Below are 18,394 nucleotides of genomic sequence, written 5' to 3'. Positions count from 1 at the left end.
GAGGGGCTTAGTACAATACAATTTAAAAAAATTTCACCAACAAGCGCATATATCACCCGGTATGGGGCTATTTTAACCTAACCAAGGTACTCGGTTCGAGATTTAAGAATGCAACTGCGTTAAATACTTGTTGGAAGAGTTTTACCGCCCTAGTGGTCCTACCCGGCTCGAATTTGAATTAGTCGGGGCTCAATATGGTCTTTAAATATCAGATGATTTAATACACTAAAAAATATTCAAACGAAAACAACAAGCGCCAAATTATTGAACTTCATTGAATTAATAATTTTCAACACATTTACAACTATCCTCGACACATTTTCAGTTTTTAAAAAGTTACATACTATAATAATTTCATTATCAACTTAATCAACAATTTGAAATTTTGTTGTTTTCATGCAATGACTTAAATTGGAATAATTATTTGAGGAAAAAAAAGGTTACCACAAATAGTAAGATATTTAGTTGATCAAATAACTCTATCTCAACTAGTCGTGTTTAATTCATGTGAGAAAATCTTAATACTTCCTTCGTTTTTTATTTGAATGTGATAAAAAGACTGTACAATTTTATTTTTGAAAAAGTGATGAAAACGGTTTGCTAATTAAAAAGCTAAAAACCAATGACTTTTGCCTTGACATTTTTAGACTTTAGAAGAAATTTTAAAATTTTAAATAGACCAATTATAATTTATTCAAATAAATTTCAAAGCTCAGGATGGGCTTCAGCCCCTTCTGGGCCTACACTACGCCCATGAATTAGGAATTGAACCGAATAGTTCAATTTTTAAACAATTTCACTAAACTGTCACTTTAATTCGAATTTCGTAGTAGTAGGGGGCTAAAAATTAATTTAGGTTAAACCTACCTCATTACATGTTTTTTCCCGGTGTTTGATGTAATTATAAATTATTACACTACTCTTTTAAAACCTTACATTAAGGGCAGGGGTGTACCGTATTTGTTGATTATGTTGAACGGCCAAATAGAAATCTGTTCAAAGTCGCACAAGTAGAAGTCCGTCAAAGACTTGCTTTGTTACTGCCCATCTGAAAGCTTATGGCTAGCCACCTGAAAATTTTAATTTCTTCATGGAAGAAGAGATCTACTCACAACAATGACAAATTCTACTCCCATGACACGCATGGGGTTGATCTAAACGCTCGGACTCAATAAAGATAAAGCGTGGAGCTAAAACCACAAGGTATATAAGCCTCTACATACCAATCGGGGGGAGCGATTATATAATTAATTTGTTTTTGGCTTTGGTTAGAATGTAGCTATTTGGTTGTTGTTCATTGTTTTCGCCTGCCCCTTGATCAACTGCAAAACTTAATTTATTCTCCCATGTTGTTCCAATGTTATCACACTTCTAGGAAGAATTACAGTGTTACTGATTGTCTTGCGAATTTGGGAGATCCTCCTATGGTCATTCGGAAGTTTCTTTCTTTACAGACTGATGGCTTCTCCAATTATAGATTCAGTTAATTGGCTTGTTTCATTTAGGATGGTTATTTTACATTAATGTATTTTTTCTATTATATTTTATGTATATTTTCTTATTCTAGAACGATGGTACTTTTTAAGAGGTAAGGCTCACTATATCCTCTAAACTATTTTTCTCTTTCTTCTTTATTTAATAGATTCCTCACTTTAGCAAGGTTGCTTTATAAAAAATTAAAAATTTAACCTGTCAAAAATCAAGGGGAAAGACATCCACACCCCTAAGGTTTACTTAAATGATTAAACAAATCTCCTTAATATCATAAATTGTTACATAGACTCTTTTTTAACTATTAAATACTTAATTACAGCAACTCAATAATTGACTTTAAATAGAAATGTATGATAAATATATAAAATAAGATAAAATTTTTAAAATATTTTGAATGTTAGAAAAGTTATTCTAACATTATTAATCTGTCATATTCTTTTCATAATAATAAAACATATTTGACATTATAATAATATTAAAATAATTATACTAACATTCATAGTAATTTATAAAATTTCTATTATTTTATTTACAATATAGTTTTTAAGTATGTCTATATTACTATAAATCTTAGGGTCAATTTTTGGATTAATATTTTTAATTAATAAAATCTGTTGGGATAGACTAATAATAACTTAGTAGTAAAAATAATTTTCATTATACATGTTATTTTAATAATCATACTTATTGTAATATAATTATACTTATTGTAATATTTTATTTATATCATATGATATTTATTTATTACCTTTTATCTTATTACTAAATTTATATTTATTTGAGATGTTATAATAAAAGGGTATAATAATCATTTATGAAATTAAGGGGATTTCGGTGACTATTTATGAAACTTAAAGCATCTGTTTGATTATTTAAGCAAACATTGGGGGTGTTAGTGACGTTTTCCCTTTTCAAAATTTTAAAGTTGGACAGAGTGTACTTGCATTGGGAGGGTGCACTTCAGTCATTGATGTGCCCATCTAATAACATTAATATATTTTCTTTTTCGGGAGTTGATTAATCATAATAGAAAGATAAAATTCATTTGAAACACATGTCAAACATTTATTATATAATTTTATTGCAGTTGTCGCATCTAAGTTTTTCTCGAAAAATATAAACCGCTATTCTATTCCAATTTTTGAATTTCCAACTGAGATTTCCAATTTTTTTTAATTATCAGGATTATTCTGTTTCTTCCTTTAACAACTTTTACTTTCACTCGAGAACCATTAAAAAATAAAAATAAAAAAGCAACATCTGTAGCCAATCAAAATGCAAAATCTCAATATTCCGCAATTTAAAGAAAGTAATCATATTTAATTTCTAGAACCAATTAAACACGGTGACAAGAATATCCAAACTAGTTAATGAAATTTTTTTACAATAGTTATGCTGATGGCAACGCCACAGGCTCAAGCAACAAATAAACCTATGCTATTACAAGCATAAATGCTTTTGACAACTACAAGCAACTTGTGGGCTGAACTAATCCAGAGGCAGATCCATCAGCATGGCTACAAGATGCTTCCGCCGGTTGATTTTTATACGTAAGCTTGACGTCTTCTAATTTTATCCTTGAGCGTGGGTTCTTTGAACTACAATCAAAATTTACAGCTACTTCTGTTGCTGATGTTCCATGGATATCCTGGTATGTTACATCACTAACCCCTGAAACCTGTTACATCACCAATTACATCACTAATTGGTATGTGTATTGCAATAATACAATATGTTACTTAAGTTTAATTAAATATCCTTTTGATATCTCATCTTGCCAGGGCATCCTTGGTTATCAGGGCAGTAATTTTGATCAATAAAGATGGGATTTTGGACATTCTTCATGACTGCATGTTGGAAAAGGATATTTCTGGCAAAACCACTGCTTGGTCTCCCCCATGACTTTATTCTTAGTCCATTTTGTGTACCTATAAATGTCACAGTTTTAACTGTAACATTTTGCCCTCCAGCTTCACTCAAATCTTTCCCCAAACTCCCAATGCTGCAAAATATTAACATAAATTGATGTCGTAAATATTTAAAACAATAAGAATATTAAAATGATAATATAATATCAGGAGTTTTCTTCCCAAACTTCCATTCCGCGCACAACAATCCAAACTCTTTTTAATAAAAATATTAAAATGATACCATCAATAGAAGTTACCGGTGGGTTAGCTAATAACTCTTAAGAATTAATGGTACTATGCGAAACAAAATTCCTTAAATAACTAGTAATGTATAAAAAAATCATTTGGTCAACAGTCGTAAACATTTTTTTTCAGTTGGGCAGTTGAAGAAGAAATCCCCATGTGGTGAACTTGTAATCGGTTAATTAACTTCTGCTAAATTCTGTTTAACAAAAAGCAAATGCCTAAAATAAGTCACGTCTTTGACTTGAGACCTAAGCTTTATCCTTTCGGTGCAGAATTTGGCATGAAGAGGGACCTAACTGGTGACTATACTTTCTTGATAACCTAGTAATGTGGCTTGATTGTTTGCTTAATCTGAGTAACTGAAACAAGTCAAATAGTAATATGCATCAAAATTGAAACAAAAGAAATAAAAAAAAGGTAACTTATGTTAAATATCCATTTCGAAAGTAGCGAAATTGCGGCTAGTTATAACAAATAAAAAGAAAATAATAATATCATTAACGAAAATGCACACGGTGGACTGAAAGTCTGAAACTGCTTCCCACTTGAATAATCTTTGATAAAATAAGAAAAAATATTTGTTTTCTTTGAAACTTTATGACATTTCATTAATCTAGTATAAAAAATGTCAGCACTGATGTGTCTTGCTACATAACCCATATTCGCAACGCATTTTATCCACTTTCATTGAAATTTTCATTTTTTCGCGTGGCTTTTTAATATTCTTCTTAAAAATCAATAGTTGATGTTGGTGTAACTGCGCTCCAGATTCATTTTCCATATGTAACTAGAGCTGAACTTTGAATATTATATATTTATTTTGTGTCTAATTTATTCTCTCAAAAAAAATAAGGTCAACAAATTAATGTCACATGAAAAACAAAAATTTTCGGAAAGAAGGAAGCCATGAAACAAGGGAAACTTTACTTATGAATTTAGCCTTCCGACCCAAAACAACAATCTGTGTTTTGAAGATATGGCCATTAAGAATTCAGGAAATTTCAATATTCTTATTAGGCACTCGCTAAAATTGTGTATCAAACAATAATTCAGTTACTTTCAGAAAAAAGAAAAAGAATCATAATATAAGGTCATTCTATGATGTTAAGCATTAATAGTCGCATAAATATGAATTGTTGGATTTAATCAGTACTTATAACATTAGAAGCCAGCCAGTTAGTGCAATATTTTAATTTTAATAATTTAAAATTAGCTGGTTATCAAACCAATTAAACGGCTATTTAAAGATTAAAAAAAGTTATAATCTTTGTAAAATTATGTATTTTTTAAATATATTTTAATATTAACATAACTGAATATTATCTTTTAATAATATTCTCTCTTTCTCACCAAAAATTTACTAGATTAATAAATTTAATGCCAAGAAATAAAATCTGTATTGTTTCAATTATAAATAACAAAAAGAGATCACTGTTAATATGTGTCAATGAAGATTAAGTAATATTTCAATATTTATTACGCATAAATCTAAATCAGTACGTATATTTGCATGTTTAATATTTTTATCTGTTAGTGATTCAGAAAATATTTATCATTTAATTAAAATAAAATTCTATCCACAAACATATATATTACCTACAACTAGAAAATTACCTATTGTTTATTAGGTAAGCAACTAATTAACAGTTTATCAACTAAATTAAATCAACGGTAAAGATTAAAAGATTTAAATCCAATAATCCATATTATCAATACTAAAAAAATTCGTATGGCATCATAGAAAAATCTTACAACTATTAAAGCTCTAGCAACAATAGTGCCTGACCGCTGCATATTGAAATCAATTAATTTTATGCGTAATAGGGAATGCATGGTAATTCTTATCCTGTATAATTCTTGAAAGCCCAGCGGAATAAATGGAAAGATGTATTAACCAACAAATGAACAATCTGCATGCAATTTACATGCCTTTTAAAAGTTGTAGCACATAATCATTTGTTGTGTACTTGTGTGTGTCCAATGTTAGTCGATACAGCCTTTAGAAGCTACACAAAAAAATTAGTCCAATGATTTTCAAGTGGCTTTATTTTGCTGTAATTTCAAGCAATAAGGAGAAAAAGTTCAGAGAAATGAACATATCGTTCCTCGGGAAGTCGGGAATTGAGGAGGCATTGATCTTATGCTCAAAGCAACATACGGGCATAATTTTACATAGCAGCAGAAAAGCAGAAAATGGATAAGCACTTTTTTCTGTTAATTTATTAACTACCTTTGAAATCTCCCATCTTACCAAACCATATATAGATATGCACTTGTCTTTTGTATGAAGTTGATGTTTCTGTCATCAAACATCATCCAAATTTCGGTTAAAGAGTAGTAAATTAAGATCGTATTAGTCAACGCAAAAATCACTCCCAAAATTCGGCGCAGATTGCATTCACTACTAGTGCTATTGCCATTTCTACAGTTCATTCAAATCCTATAAATACCCATTTAAATCTTTTCAACTTCACACCAACTCCTCAACGTCTCAAATCTATTTCTCTCATTTCTATCAGTAAATTTAAGCTTTGAAACAATGTCAACATCAACGTCTTTGCGTATTATTTTTTTAACATTTCTTTTGATTCTCTTCTTTAGTTCATCTTTAGCAATTCCCTTGAGTTACAATGTGCTGAGCTTCGGAGCCAGACCCGATGGCCGGACTGATTCAGCAAAATCCATTCTTGCTGCATGGGCTAAAGCCTGTGGCTCGGCGGAGGCCGCAACCATTTACGTGCCACGGGGGAGGTACTTACTACACAATGCTGTGTTTCAGGGCCAATGCAAGAACAATGATATTACCATACGTATTGACGGGACTCTGGTGGCTCCAGCTGATTATCATGTTATTGGAAATGCCGAAAACTGGATTTTATTTGAGCATGTTAATGGGGTTTCTATTAATGGCGGCGTTCTTGATGGCCAAGGTGCTGGCTTGTGGGCTTGTAAAAAGTCAGACAATAGTAATTGCCCCAGTGGCGCTACGGTAATTAAGTTGAAATATCATCCTATATCCAGTCATAAATCAAGTGCCTTTTGGCTTGTCATATTGATTGGCTTTATACTTTAATTATTAGAGTAGATAATCCTTCTTTTGTATCTACATGAGCAGACACTTCGCTTTAGCAACTCAAACAACGTTGTGATTAACGGATTAGCATCCGTAGATAGCCAGAAATTTCATATTGTCATCAACGGATGCAACCATGTGAAAGTACAAGGGGTCAAAGTTTCGGCCTCCGGTGACAGCCCCAACACCGATGGCATTCACGTTCAATCATCAAGTGGTGTCACAATTTTGGACTCAAAAATTGGGACCGGTGATGATTGTGTATCAGTTGGCCCAGGCGCCACCAATTTATGGATTGAGAATGTCGCTTGTGGCCCTGGCCATGGTATTAGGTAAAATTAAAAAGCATAATAATTTGTTTTTCTCTTCATTTTTGGTGGTATAAATATTTAGTGCTGATTAAATTGGATATTGTGATTTTGTTGCAGCATTGGCAGCTTAGGCAAAGAGCAACAAGAGGCTGGAGTGCAAAATGTGACAGTAACAGCTGTGACATTTACAGGCACTAAAAATGGAGTGAGGATTAAGTCCTGGGGGAGACCAAGCAATGGATTTGCCAGGAACATTCTTTTCCAACACGCTCTTATGAACAATGTCGATAATCCAATCATAATTGATCAAAATTACTGCCCTGACAACAACAATTGCCCTGGACAGGTACGATATTAATTTATCACAAGTTTGTAAATGTGATTATTTGAACGTTGATGTGAATAAAATTCAACTCAATAAATTTTTTTTTCCCTTGTTCAATAGGCTTCAGGGGTTAAAATCAGTGATGTGATATATCAAGATATTCATGGAACTTCGGCATCGGAAGTTGGAGTAAAGCTCGATTGCAGTTCGAAGAATCCATGCACTGGAATTAGCTTGGAGGATGTGAAGCTCATTTACAAGAATCAACCAGCTGAAGCTTCCTGCGCCAACGCTGATGGATCGGCCTCTGGATTTATTCTGCCAAATAGTTGCTTGAAGACTTGAAGTTATGAAAAGTATTTGAGTTGGAAAAAAAAGGCATAGGAAGCCGATCATGATTATATAGTTAGTAGTACACAGAATTAAAAAGAAAATGAAAAAAAAAGGGCATAAGAAGCCGTTCAATATACTTAGTACTAAGGCTGTTCGGTTTTGTAAAACTACGCCCACTGGGCTTGCTAGTGGCAGCTCTTACAATGCGCTGAAAGTATTGCTGTCTCTTTTCGCACGTAGAAACTCATAATGTTAATGAATATTAATTTATCTTATGACAACCTCTATTTTCCAATTTCTGTTTCTTAATGTTAAGGCATGGGGTTTCTATCATCATAAGTTTCAATAAATCATGTTTAATTCAACAAAAACGAAAAATGAAAAAAATACAAAAGAAAAAAGAAAATGAAAACAAAAACGAAAAATTTGACTGTCTGGATTTTCTTCAAATCAATTGACACATTGCGTGCATTGTGGGTCCTGATTTTGGATTCACATCTAATCGTACAAAGACGACCTCCATGATTGATATCGGCATGTCTTGAACATTTCGTGATGCTGTTGAAAGCCGAGGGTCCACAATTTCATTAAGTCTGATGAAAGATGATGACGAAATTGAAGAAATAAAATCTCTTGGATGATTTTCCTTTATCACTTCTAATGCCAGTACTCCAAAGCTATACACACTGCATTTTTCGGTAACCTTCATTGTGTTGGCAAGCTCAGCAAAAGTGAATGATGAAAATCATCATTTGGATATGACGCCTATTAATGTAAAAGTGATCACTGAGTTTATTGAAGAACGCATACCTGGAACAACATATCCAAATGGCCCCCAAATTGAGTCCAATTGGACGAATCTGGCTTGAGGAATTTTGCGATTCAAACAGAGCTTCATAATCTAAACCAGCAACACATTCTTGCTTGATTAGTCTCGATGGATAATTGGTGGGAAGCAGTCATGATGCATATGTTGGGAAAAATCAGGTTTTTAAAATTTTATAAAATCTTTTAAGGACCGTTCTCATATAATATATAGGAATACGTAATCTAGAAATCGTACCTTGAAAATCCGAGTTGGCTTTTTCCGCTGAAGTGTTTTAGGCTCCTAGATCACGATCCGCCACCACCACTCTTTGTTAGATCATGATCCGTCACCACCACACTTGTTAGATCATGAACAGTCTCCAATGATCTTCCAGGTTATGACTCAGGTTCGATCTGCACTTGACGTGTGGGAGCCTTTATCACTACCAAAGCAATTAGCACGAGAAAATTTTTCTCTCAACAATGGAGAGAAAAATCTTATTCTATGATCTGTATAAAGTGGCTTCTCCATTTTTCTTTAGGGAAAAATAAGCCTTTTATATCACCCTTTAGTGAAAACCCTAGGCTCCAAATAATGCTCTAAATAAAACTCACGTTATTTTCTTTTTCAATAGGGGACCCACCTTGTAAAATAACATAAGGCCCCTTATACAAAAGCTAATTAAATGGAGCCTCTCACTAAATGATATATTTAGGCTTTTGACCCAAATAGCTAGTTATCTTACTTATTAGTCCAGTAGTGGTGCAGTCAATTAAATGAGCTAACCCGGGGATCATTTGGGAACATACAATAGTGGCTACAATAATTAGGCCTGTAATTAAACTAGCCCAATTATTTAATTCCAAATCTACTCCACTAAGATTGGAACTGACTTCCATAATTGTATGCTCGAATAATAATTCGTCCCAAGCCACATTGATTTCTTTACTGCACAATCCTTTGTACCACATCGTTAATTAAATTGATATCTCAACTGTCCAATTAATTTAATAACATCTTATTCCTTGATCCTTACTGGTTTTCTCTAATGATCATTTTCAACATACTAAATATGTTGACACACTCTGGCCAGAGAATTCTATGATCAAGTGCCGAAAACCCATCAAGAGATGTGTTGTACAAATTATATATTGTTAATCCATAACTCCAATACTCATAATTGCTCCCACCAAGATACCGGGTAATCTTGACCACAAGGCTGTGTCGTGCCCATTGGTAACTCAAATGGAATAACAATTACAATCATGAAATCATAATTAACTCAAGATTAAGATTACAGTAAAATCAACGCCTATGAGATTTAATAAGTCTGACAGTTATTACAAAGTTAATTAAATCTCATATGTGATCCTGTTCAATGTAATCGTACTATATCAATAAATTCATACATGATTAAGACAAATCATTCAATGAATTTATTACAGTCTATACCTAAATAAAGTGCCCAACTTTATTTATCAACTGTGAACTAAATTTATTTAATCATAAGATAACTTGTATTTATGTCTTCTGTGAATCCACATGGTGATCACATAAATACATATAATATGATTAAATGGACTTTAATACAAATATAAATGCAATTAAGATATTTGAATAAAATACCTCATTTATTTTATTAATCAGAAAAATTGTTTATTACAATTAAATAAACACATATGCTTTTAAAGAGCATATTATCCCAACAATCTCCCACTAGCTCTCAAAGCATATCTGGCATATTGCACATGCTCTAGGACTCTAAGTGCAGGTTATAAAGGTTTCCCACTAATGGCCATTGTAATAAGATCTGCCATTTAGCATCTAATGCCATTTGGGGTACTTTCATATAACCTTTCTACACTATTCCCTTATAAGATGATACTTCCTTTCAATATGTTTTGTTTCTTGTGGTTCCTTGGTTCCTTAGATTGAGCTACCGCACCACCATTATCACAAAATAGTTTAAGGGGTGCAGTTACAACAGGTACCACCTCAAGATTTCGTAGGAACTTGCAGAGCCATATAGCTTCTTTTGCAGCTTCAGATGTAGCCACATATTCAGCTTTAGTTATTAAGTCTGTGATACAAGATTGTTTCACACTCATCCAACTAATAGCTCCACTTCCTAATGTAAACACATAGCCGGAAGTTGATTTTCTAAAATCCTTATCTGACAAAAAATCAGAATTAGTATAACCCACTAGAATGAGTTCATCACCAGAATACACAAGCATATAATTTTTAGTTCTTTTCAGATACTTTATAATATGCTTGACTACAGTCCAGTATTGAGGTCCAGGATTAAATTGATATCTGCTAACCATCCCTACCGCAAAACAGATGTTTGGCCTAGTGCAAAGCATGGCATACACGAGACTTCCCACAGCGTCTGCATAGGGAACTCGTCTCTTTCTCTCTATCTCTTCAGATGTTTTAGGTGATTGATCCTTAGAGAATATAATTCCATGTCTGAATGGTAATAAACCAGTCTTGGAATTTTCCATGCTAAATCTAGCCAATATCTTATCGATATAGACCGCTTGAGACAAGGCTAAAGTTTTATTCTTCCGGTCTCGTAGTAACTTGATACCAAGAATATAACTTGCCTCCCCAGGTCTTTCATATCAAATTATTTTGCTAACCAAATCTTTATTGTAGTCAATACTCCTATATCATTTCCAATCAGGAGAATATTGTTTACACAAAGAACTAGGAAGGCTACAAATTTTCCCTGAATTTTCTTGTACACACATGGTTCATCAATGTTCTGAATGAATCCAAGTGATTTAATCGCTTGATCAAATCTGATGTTCCATGACCGGGATGCTTGCTTCAATCCATAAATGGATCTCTGCAACTTACATACCATGTGTTCTTGGCCTTTTTGTATAAATCCATCTAGTTGCTGCATGTAGATGTTTTCTTCAAGATGCCCGTTAAGAAAGGCAATCTTGACATCCATCTGCCAAATTTCATAATCTAGCACTGCATCAATGGAGAGCAGAATCCTGATGGATTTAAGCATAGCAACCGTAGAAAAAGGTTTCCTCATAATCGATTCCTTCTTTCTGAGTAAACCATTCGGCTACTAATCTTGCTTTAAATGTTTCCACCCTTCCGTCTACTCCTCTTTTTCTCTTGTAGATCCACTTGCAGTCTATAGGTTTTACCCTATTTGGTGCCTCTACAAGTTCCCAGACTTTATTGGAATACACAGATTCCATTTCTTGATTCATGGCCTTTTTCCAAAATTTAACATCTTTATCTATTAGAGCTTCGTTGTAACTAGTGGGATTTTGTACATGTTCATCTGAGATAGCCATATAGGTTTCTCCCAAAAATATGTATCTCGCAGGTAACCTAGTTACCCTCCCACTACGACAAGGTTCTAAAAGTGATGGTTGTTCAAGGATAATCCTGTGCTGATCAGCTGGTTGCTGCTGTTCTTCCTGTTCTATAACAGGTGTTGAAAGCTGAGCATCAACCTGATCTCTTTTATTTCTCTAGTTTTACCTTACTCTTAGGTTATAAGTCATTATAGAGTCTTCCTCAAAGAAAGGAAAGAATATTTCTATAAATATATTCCTATCTTGAGGACTATAATTCAGACTTTCCCTTATTCCTTTAAGATACCTAAAACATGCAAGCTTCTGAACACGAATCCATCTTGTCTATCTCTAATTCTAGTAGAAATACTAGTAAACTCCAAATACGAATGTGTCTCAAACCATGTTTGTGACTTTTTCATAATTTCTTGGAGTAGTAGACACCGAGATAGATGAAACTAAGTTCAATAAACTTTGTAGTTTTAAATACTAGTATCTGGAATCAAAAAGGTAAATGATAAACCACTTAGTATATATCTTGTCTTATCCAAAAGAATCTTGTTTCTTCATTTAATTACACTATTGTATTATAGTGTTCATTGACAACCAAATAGTGCTTGAATTCTCCATAGAGATATTCTTTGTTTCGATCATATCGATGTTCTTTTATGTTCTTGTCTAATTGCTTCTGTCTTATCCATGTACTCTTTTGAATTTCAAAAGCAATGGAATCATGACGCACTTAGACAAACATAAATAAAATGAATATTCATCAACAAGTTTGATAGAATACTCACAACCTCTTATAACATGTAAACTGATTAGTCCGTATACATTTGTATGCGCTAAATCATCAAATACAATGTTATGCTTTTAGCTCAAACAGAGCATCCTTGTCATATTACTTTTCTAAATAAGATTTATAGAGTTACAATGATCAATCTTAATAGGCCAACAAGTCTATCATTAATCATTTTCTTAAAATCTTATTATAGTTTATATGACTTAAGCATAAATATCAGAGGTAATTTTGGTTTGAAGAAACATTTCTTTTCTTAGATAAATGCATATACTCTTTATCATTATATCTTACTTTGAATAGATCAATGGACTTATATGATATAAATTGTCTTTATAAATAACCAAAATAAATAATAAACAGAGGATCAAAAAATAACAGTGTACTCCTGTTTATTAAAACAAGTCACCGAAATTAATATTCCTCTAATAATTGGAAAAATAAAGACAAATATCAAAACTAAAGTCTTGTAAAATTGATCTAGTCTTTCAATTGATATAAACTAGCATGTCCTCAACTGCTGTTTGAAGCTTTCTTCACTTAATCTCTTGGTTTCCTGAAAACCAAATAAATGAATTATAAATAAGATTAGTTATCTCAGAATTCATTATTGTATGAATCAATAGAAATCTGAACTAATTAGGAAGCTTAAAGATTTCCTATACCTGATTTTAATAATCTTAGGACAATCTTTCTTCCAGTGACCCTTCTATCCACATTTGTAACACTTGCCTTTTGGCTTGCCACTTCTTTTAGTGGACAGTTTGCCGATCCCAACTCTTGCTTGCTCATTCTTGTCTTTCGACTTAAGCCTTGAAGAGAATCATTTTTCAGGAAGTTTTCTGCTATGATAGAATTCTTCTATAGCATGTAGTTCGTGCATTAATTCAATTAAGGTCATATCTTTATTGTTTAAGATATAACTGACCTTAAACTCTTTGAATGTATCAGGTAAAGATTCAATCACCATGTTAATCTTTGATTTATCATTGATTTGAACACCATGAATCTCTACCTCATTCAAATAGTCCATCATTTTGAGGACATGATCACGAACTTTTGTGCCCTCTTCCATCTTAGTATCCGTAATACGTTTTAATGCTGCTTCTCTGGCAAAATGGGTATTTTGCCCAAACATCTGATGAAGACAAGCCATTATTTCAGTGGCTATTTCCATGCTCCGATGTTTCTTATGCAGTTCCACAGAAATCGAAGCCAATATATAGCGCTTAGCCATTTTGTTAGCTTCGCACCATTTCTCATAAGGCTCCCTCTGATTTCTATAATCGTATAACGATGGTTCAGGAGGGCAAGGCTGGGTCAACACATATTTGCTTCCCTTAGCAGTGAGAATATTAAATAGATTGCGTTTCTAATCTAAATAATTTTCGCCAGTGAGTTCATTTTTAACAAGGATAAGTAATAATGGGTTGATGGAAGACATTTTCTGAAAAAAAAAATAAAATAAACATGCATAAATACTTTGAAACAATATTCACAATAAATGACAAAAATGCAAAAAACCATAAATGCATTTTAATATATTGTAACGATAATCTAGTACCGCTTTGACAAGCTATCCGTTGGGGAAGTCATGTCTACACTTACTAGACCCAATTATCCATTAGATTATTTACTTTCATGTAGAGACATGATAAATAATTATCGTTATCCCTTTGGGCCTAAATTTGTTAACAGAGCTTCGTTGGGAAGGTTAATAACAAACTTTAGTTGAGTGTATAACCATTGTTTCAATCTACGTATTTTTCTTATCAATAGTCACCGTTGGGGCGAACAATCGATTGAAAAAATATTTCAATTTTATCTTTGAAGAAGTTCATCAAATAAAATATCCAATATATATACCCTCCGTAGGGAGCATCACCGTATCATGAAGTCGAGGTATATATATAATTTTATTATTGAACTAACAATGGAGCCCGTGGGAAAAATTATCTTGAATTTTCCCTCTCCCACTCAATATTTTAAAATTGATTTTTCCTTTTTAAAACATACATATTGTTAATTGCATGCTTCCTATAATATTATCTAGATGATATCAAATATTATTAAGCATATGCAAATTTCAAACAATATAATGAAATTCATTATTAATGAATGACATGTATCATTATGCATAGAGTGGCACTACCTATTCTATATGACATATTATCATGGCATGTTATTATCCATAACAAAACATATAGAAAAACAATTAAATAATCTTAATTCATGGCTTTCCTAATAATGAAAAATACATTAACCCTAAGCCTAATCTTCATTGGGCTTCTTTGTCAATGTCCATCTTCCATAATCTTGTCTTTGTTAATGGACTAGGAAAAATTAGGCTATTAAATTTATAATTGGTCCAATTTTAATTTTGAAAAAAAATAAATAAATAATTAAAAAAATTTTTTACTAAAATAAAACTTTTGGACCAAAAAATAAATTTAATGTGTTCAATTTTATCTATGCATTTTAATCCATTAAGCCCAAATTTAAATTGGGCCTAAAACTAGGATTCTTTAAGCCCAAAACTGTTTTTGGATTTAAACGCAAAAAATTGAAACATTTCTGCCCGAAAGAAAACTTATGAAACCATAGGGACCTCCATGATAAAAATCATGAAACCCTAAAATCATATTTTTCTTTCTTTCATCTTCCCCAGCCGCCATCTCCACAAAGGGCAGCGACTGTTCACGCATCTCCGATGCCGATTTGCTGCCGCCGTCACACCGGAAAACATCAACCGACGCGCGCGCAACTGGAAGCCCTTGCTCACGCTGCTGGTTGCACGCTGCAGCTGCTGGTCACTGCGCACACAGCACGCTTGCTGCGCGCATGCGGCAACTGCTGGGCGTGCAGCGCGCGCTGCTGCCCAGGCGAGCCGCGCGCGCTGCTGCCCACGCGAGCCGCGCGCGCTGCTGCCCACGCGAACCGCGCGCGCTGCTGTTGCTCGTGGCTGCTGGCAGCATGCTTTTGAAATATCTGGCCTCCGTTTCCTCTGATCTGACATCCGTGATTATTTTCCGTTGATTTACAAATTTCCTAGGCCAATTTTTGGCTTACAAAAATTCTATAATAGAAAAAAAATCAAGAGGGAAACATGATGATAAAAAATCACCCCTCTTGTTACAGATCCAAAGAAAAATACAACGAAAAATCTAACCATGAATTAAGACAAACCAAAACATGCTTCATTCATATATTAAACAAATAATATGTATATGAATAAATTGTGCCACTCTAATACATAAATTTCAAGAATGATTTCATACGAAATTCTTATATATTAATATGAGATGGCTCTGATACCAATTGTTGGGAAAAATCAGGTTTTTAAAATTTTATAAAACCTTTTAAGGACCGCTCTCATATAATATATAGGAATACGTAATCTAGAAATCGTACCTTGAAAATCCGAGTTGGCTTTTTCCGCTGAAGTGTTTTAGGCTCCTAGATCACGATCCGCCACCACCACTCTTTGTTAGATCATGATCCGTCACCACCACGCTTGTTAGATCATGAACAGTCTCCAATGATCTTCCAGGTTATGACTCAGGTTCGATCTGCACTTGACGTGTGGGCGCCTTTATCACTACCAAAGCAACTAGCACGAGAAAATTTTTCTCTCAACAATGGAGAGAAAAATCTTATTCTATGATCTGTATAAAGTGGCTTCTCCATTTTTCTTTAGGGAAAAATAAGCCTTTTATATCACCCTTTAGTGAAAACCCTAGGCTCCAAATAATGCTCTAAATAAAACTCACGTTATTTTCTTTTTCAATAGGGGACCCACCTTGTAAAATAACATAAGGCCCCTTATACAAAAGCTAATTAAATGGAGCCTCTCACTAAATGATATATTTAGGCTTTTGACCCAAATAGCTAGTTATCTTACTTATTAGTCCAGTAGTGGTGCAGTCAATTAAATGAGCTAACCCGGGGATCATTTGGGAACATACAATAGTGGCTACAATAATTAGGCCTGTAATTAAACTAGCCCAATTATTTAATTCCAAATCTACTCCACTAAAAGATTGGAACTGACTTCCATAATTGTATGCTCGAATAATAATTCGTCCCAAGCCACATTGATTTCTTTACTGCACAATCTTTTGTACCACATCGTTAATTAAATTGATATCTTAACTGTCCAATCAATTTAATAACATCTTATTCCTTGATCCTTACTGGTTTTCTCTAATGATCATTTTCAACATACTAAATATGTTGACACACTCTGGCCAGAGAATTCTATGATCAAGTGCCGAAAACCCATCAAGAGATGTGTTGTACAAATTCTATATTGTTAATCCATAACTCCAATACTCATAATTGCTCCCACCAAGATACCGGGTAATCTTGACCACAAGGCTGTGTCGTGCCCATTGGTAACTCAAATGGAATAACAATTACAATCATGAAATCATAATTAACTCAAGATTACGATTACAGTAAAATCAACGCCTATGAGATTTAATAAGTCTGACAGTTATTACAAAGTTAATTAAATCTCATATGTGATCCTGTTCAATGTAGTCGTACTACATCAATAAATTCATACATGATTAAGACAAATCATTCAATGAATTTATTACAGTCTATACCTAAATAAAGTGCCCAACTTTATTTATCAACTGTGAACTAAATTTATTTAATCATAAGATAACTTGTATTTATGTCTTCTGTGAATCCACATGGTGATCACATAAATACATATAATAGATTAAATGGACTTTAATACAAATATAAATGCAATTAAGATATTTGAATAAAATACCTCATTTATTTTATTAATCAGAAAAATTATTTATTACAATTAAATAAACACATATGCTTTTAAAGAGCATATTATCCCAACAACATATAAGTCAAGGAATTAGTTACACCTTTTATCATATACATTCTCACAGTCCAGCTCATGAATTCTTCTATTGTTGCATCATTGCTTAGAATTGTGGTCACACTACCCGTTTCAATATATTTAGACTAAATACGAGTGCCGCAATGTGAACAGAGGCCATAAAATTTCACAATATTTCGATACCATAATTCTGGCAATGCCTTGATTTCTCGTTTCTTTGTTGCATGCTTTTTTCTTTCGTTATAAATCATTTACATAAATATCCAAATGAACATGTAAATTCATAACAGATTCTTATATTTAAAAGAATATACATGGCATAGACACAACTAATCATCAAGAATTTGTGTTTATCAGAAGAGGCATGTATGCAGCACATAAATTATAAATTCTCACAAACGTATGTGACATTGTTATCTTACTCCGTGTTAATAATTTCGAATTTCGAATTTAAAAAAAAAACATTTTCACTGTTTATATCTCATATCAGTTTATATGATTGAATTTAAATCTATGGATCTCCAACTATGAACAGTTCCATAATAATACAGCTCCAATTTAGACATCTGAAAGCATGTTTGAACGACGACAAGATGGCACAATCAAAATGACTTTTAAACCACCTCCCAGTGCTCCCCAAGAGCCTCCTAGGCTCTCCTTTACTTATTCTTCAATGATCACAGCTGTCCAGATAGCCCAAGAAGATCTGCCCATTACGGGGTTCAATTCCGAAGGCTACCCTGTTTATCCAGCAAGGCAAAATTTTCCTATGGGATGCCCCTGGCTTAGGCATGTGTGCCCAAAATTGTCCCTGCTGGGATGATTGGGAAGAGGACGACGATTATGCAAATTATGCAACCACAAGGAAAAAAAATCCAACAAGAAAAAACCTCCAGTCT

The 18,394-nt window shown here is 33.2% G+C and overlaps 1 protein-coding gene across 1 annotated transcript; it reads left to right on the top strand.

Moving 5' to 3' along the window:
- Window positions 1-6,140: 6,140 nt before the first annotated feature.
- Window positions 6,141-7,926, top strand: LOC102623906 (polygalacturonase-like). The gene is made up of 4 exons (XM_006493092.4): window positions 6,141-6,639; window positions 6,766-7,055; window positions 7,152-7,380; window positions 7,480-7,926. The coding sequence occupies exons 1-4, from the start codon at window positions 6,190-6,192 to the stop codon at window positions 7,702-7,704; spliced, it is 1,194 nt and encodes a 397-aa protein (XP_006493155.4). The 5' UTR covers window positions 6,141-6,189; the 3' UTR covers window positions 7,705-7,926.
- The last annotated feature ends 10,468 nt before the right edge of the window (window positions 7,927-18,394 follow it).

This window comes from Citrus sinensis, chromosome 3 (genome assembly GCF_022201045.2).
Source record: "Citrus sinensis cultivar Valencia sweet orange chromosome 3, DVS_A1.0, whole genome shotgun sequence".
NCBI lineage: Eukaryota > Viridiplantae > Streptophyta > Magnoliopsida > Sapindales > Rutaceae > Citrus > Citrus sinensis.
The sequence above is the reverse complement of the archived record's forward strand: the minus strand, read 5'-3'. Positions and strand labels throughout refer to the sequence as shown.